The 4,068-nt window shown below is 38.7% G+C and overlaps 1 protein-coding gene across 1 annotated transcript; it reads right to left on the bottom strand.

The window, feature by feature from the left end:
* Positions 1 to 3,257, bottom strand: LOC102606039 (receptor-like protein 12). Its single transcript, XM_006362309.2, has one exon. It carries the CDS (start codon positions 3,255 to 3,257, stop codon positions 96 to 98), a length of 3,162 nt encoding a protein of 1,053 aa, XP_006362371.1. The 3' UTR covers positions 1 to 95.
* Positions 3,258 to 4,068: the final 811 nt, after the last annotated feature.

Raw genomic sequence — 4,068 nt, 5'->3', positions numbered from 1 at the left:
GTAGTTTTCATGTATTTAAGAAATTAGTGTCTGGACACATAACCCACGTGTATCTCATACTAATCAATACAAACGATCACTTAATGGTTTAAGGTTCACTTTCTTGAAAACCAAAGCAAGCATTTCTCCGTATGCTTATCAAACCATTTCTTCACTGGCTCGTAAAACCACAGAAGTGAAATGGTGTTTGCTGCCCCTACTACGTATCCAACAGCTGCAAAAATGAACTTCCATTCATAATCTGAGTCTGATTCTGGTACCGAAGTTGGTGGCAGAAGGGAGAGGGACTCTGAGCCATTGCTTTCACAATTGTTGTTGAGAGGGAACCCGCATAGGCCTCTGTTTCCTTCAAAGGAATCTGCTGAGAATGTTTGAAATTGATTAGTCGATGGGATTTTGCCAAACAATTTGTTGAACGATAAGTTCAAAGCTGCTAAGAATGTGAGACTTGCAAGCTCTGAGGGGATCTCCCCGGACAGGTGGTTTGTTGACAGGTCTAGTGATTCAAGCTTTTGTAGCTTCCCAATTGATTTTGGAATTGGTCCCTTGAGGGCATTGTATGACAGGTTCAGAACATAAAGTGAGCTGAGATTCCCGATAGTATCTGGTATCACTCCTTGAAATCTATTTGAAGAGAAATCAATAGATGTGTAGACTCTGAGAATTTTCACAAGCTTCATCTCCACCCTTTTGTTGGTTATTGTTACTGTGTCCTGATAGTATAAGTTACTTAGTTGGAGGAACTTATACTGAATATGATTGCGTCCTGTCTCCACGTAATCATCAGCAACCATCATTCCTCTCCAATTTGAAAAGAATTCTGCATTCAACACACCAGTGAAGTTGTTGGAAGCTATATCTATGATCTGGAGAGTTCGCCAGCTATTTCTGGTTGCATCACAATGAACACGTCCATTGAATTGATTGGAGCGCAAAACTAGGACTCTCAGACTGTTTGAGTTCCTCAACATGCATGGAAAACAATCAACAAGTTTGTTATTTCCAACATTCAGGACCTCCAACAACTTGCAGTTCACAAGTGATTTTGGTAACTTCCCTTCAAAGGTATTCCTACTGAGGTCTAAAGTTGTTAGAGCACAACCAATTGGAAATGAATCTGGTATAACACCATTCAGACTGTTGTTCCCTAGATTCAGCACTCCAAGAGTTGTACTATTATTCAGTAGGCATGGTGGTATTGTTCCACTCAAGGTATTGTTCGAGAAATCAAGAACTTGAAGGTAGCTGACATTGCATATGGATTCAGGAATTATTCCAGTGATTCTATTGTTTGCTACTGAGAAAAAGGAGGCAAAAGCAAGAGAATTTCCAATATCTGTTGGAATGGAATTGCTGAAATTATTGCTCGAGTAGTCCAAAATGATGGCAGGGTAAGGTGGAATTAGTAGGTCACCTTTTATAAGGTTGGAATGCAAGTCAAGGACTACAAAATTGCTGGAAACATTGTAAGGCTGTTCCATGTACTCCAGCTGATTGAAGGAAAGATTCAAGTGAACGTCATCTCCACCACCAATTCCCCAAATCCAATTTGGTATTGCCCCCCGTATTTGGTTGTCTGAAAGGTCTAAGTGGATCACCCTTGACTTATTCTTGAGATCAGGGAACTTTTGCAGTCGAGAAGAAGCTAGTTTCAATGTACTCAACTGGGGAAATGTGAAAGAGGTTGAATTGTTTCTACTTGCATCAACAGTCAAGTTATTGTAAGAAAGCTCCAGTCTTGAAAGTTTGCTCAGCCTCCCAATGAGATCAAGGGTCACTGTCCCACTAAAGAAGTTGGAAGAAAGTGAGAGGACCTTAAGCATCCCAATTTCAAACATGGACTTGGGAATTGATCCATTCAGGTGGTTGTTTTCCAAATCAATTGTATCCAACAGAGAGGAGGATGCATTGCGGAATTCGTCAACCTGGCCAACAAATTGATTGCTGTTAAGAAAAAGCTGCTGCAAGGAGGGGAGCTCAAATATATATTCAGGAAGGTTCCCGTTGAGTAAATTTTTCCCTAAATTTATGTAGACAAGCTCTGAGAGTCCTTCAAAATGAGCTCTAGACAAGAGACCAGTTAGATCATTATGTGAAAGGTCTAAGTAGGTGAGTTTCTTGGACTGTCGGAAATATGGGATAAACCCAGTGAAGTTGTTAAAGGAGAAGTCCAAATAAACAAGATTCGTTAGGTTTGGCATTGTGGAAGGTATTGGTCCACTGAAACCGCAATTGGAGAGCTCTAACCTGGACAGGTTCTGAAGGTTCGAAATGGACTCTGGTACCGAACCCGAAAAGTTTGTGTAGCTTACTGATATCGTACTCAAAGATCCATTTCGAAGAAAAATCGGAATACTACCACGAAGCAACTTGTTATTTGACAAGTCCAAACTCTCTAAGACTGGTACCTGAAAGATTCTTTCAGGAAATTTTCCTTGCAGATGACAAGAGGAGAGGGTCAAGGTAGTCATGTTCGAGAAATTGGCAAAATATTCAGGAACTGTGGTAGAGAGATCGTTCTGATCAAGACGGATGACAGAGAGAAAGAGAAGCTTAGAAAGTGATTCATCAATAGGGCCTGAAATTTGACAATCACGCAAGCTCAAGACGGTCAAGTTAGGCAAATATGAAGATAAAGATTGACACCACTCAGTCCTCTGAGATGAAAGATCAACCCCATCAAGGTAAAGCTCTCTAAGCTCTGTTGAGTTCTCAATGAAATGTCTCAAATTGGGATTCTCAAGTTTAAGTGGATGATCAAAGTCAGGGAAAAGAGTTGAGAGATCAAGAGTAACTAGCCTTTTTAATCTTGATAACGACATAGGAATTTGCCCGACAAAACCAGCATTGGATAAATTCAGGTACTTCAAGTTCGTGAGGTTGCCTATACCAACTGGTATGCCAACACTGAACCTGTTGTAAGCCAAATTTAGCTTCTCAAGATACTGGAGACTGAAAAGAGAACTTGAATTCTCAATTCCACCAGAAATAGTCTGATTATCCAGTTCCAAGGCAATCTCATGACCAGAGAGATCGCATGTAACCCCATCCCAATTGCAACATTCACTTGTCTTCTGATTCCATTTTGCTAATTTATTTGACAAAGTAGAATCATACTGAAGGCTGCCCTTCAACTGCAGCAACAACGACTTTTGATCGTGAAGACATTGAGAGGAAACCAAGAAAATGTGATATCCTGATAAGATTTGAAACAAGGGAATCAAGAAAAGCCATAGAAAGTACAGAGTTGTCATCATTTTAATGCAACTTGTTAGTGTTGGAGAAGAAGTACAGAGAAATCTGGAAACAATAAAAAAGAGAAGGAAAACTGCGACTTCTTTCAATTTATGATTAATTGGAAGTTACAAAATAACAAAATAATAGCCACATGATATATAGGCTAAGTGATAAATAACTAATCCTAAAATATAGGTCCTATAACCCCACTAAAACACTATTTCAGCAACACTAGGAAACTACCTAACAGAATGCAGAAGACTAGTTTAACCAAACTATCCATGTCCTAATGTACGTGTTCCTACTTTGTTTTGAATCACTTTTCAACTGTTAGGTGGATATGACTCAAAAGTATGCAATTAGAAGGAACTTATTGAGGAAGTTAAAAAGAAAGCAAAATGTAAAAGTTAGTAAGGGCACATTTTCCAGAAGTTAGTTAGAGTTAGTTAGAAGATTAGGTAAGTTAGTTACAAAGGCATATAGAAATACATATGCTTATTCATTGTAAAATAGATACTTCAAGAAATATATACTATCTTCATCTTCTACAATTCTATCAATCTTGTTTAGTAGTTAATTTCTTCATGGTATCAGAGCAGGTGATTGGAATCTGAAAAATTCATCTGCGTATTACTTCTGAAGATCTGGAGATCAGAATTTGTCATCTGTTTAAAGACTTCTGAAGATCTGAAGGTCAAAATCTGACTCAAATTGTTTGTTGTTTTTCCGCAATTCAATTCAAAGAAGAAGAAAGATTGTTAACATGACTCAAGGAGTATCTGAACAAACAACTGGAGACAGCAGTACTGATGGAAATCCAAGCTCTGTTCC

Source organism: Solanum tuberosum, unplaced genomic scaffold, assembly GCF_000226075.1.
Source record: "Solanum tuberosum cultivar DM 1-3 516 R44 unplaced genomic scaffold, SolTub_3.0 scf00398, whole genome shotgun sequence".
Lineage (NCBI taxonomy): Eukaryota > Viridiplantae > Streptophyta > Magnoliopsida > Solanales > Solanaceae > Solanum > Solanum tuberosum.
The sequence above is the reverse complement of the archived record's forward strand: the minus strand, read 5'-3'. Positions and strand labels throughout refer to the sequence as shown.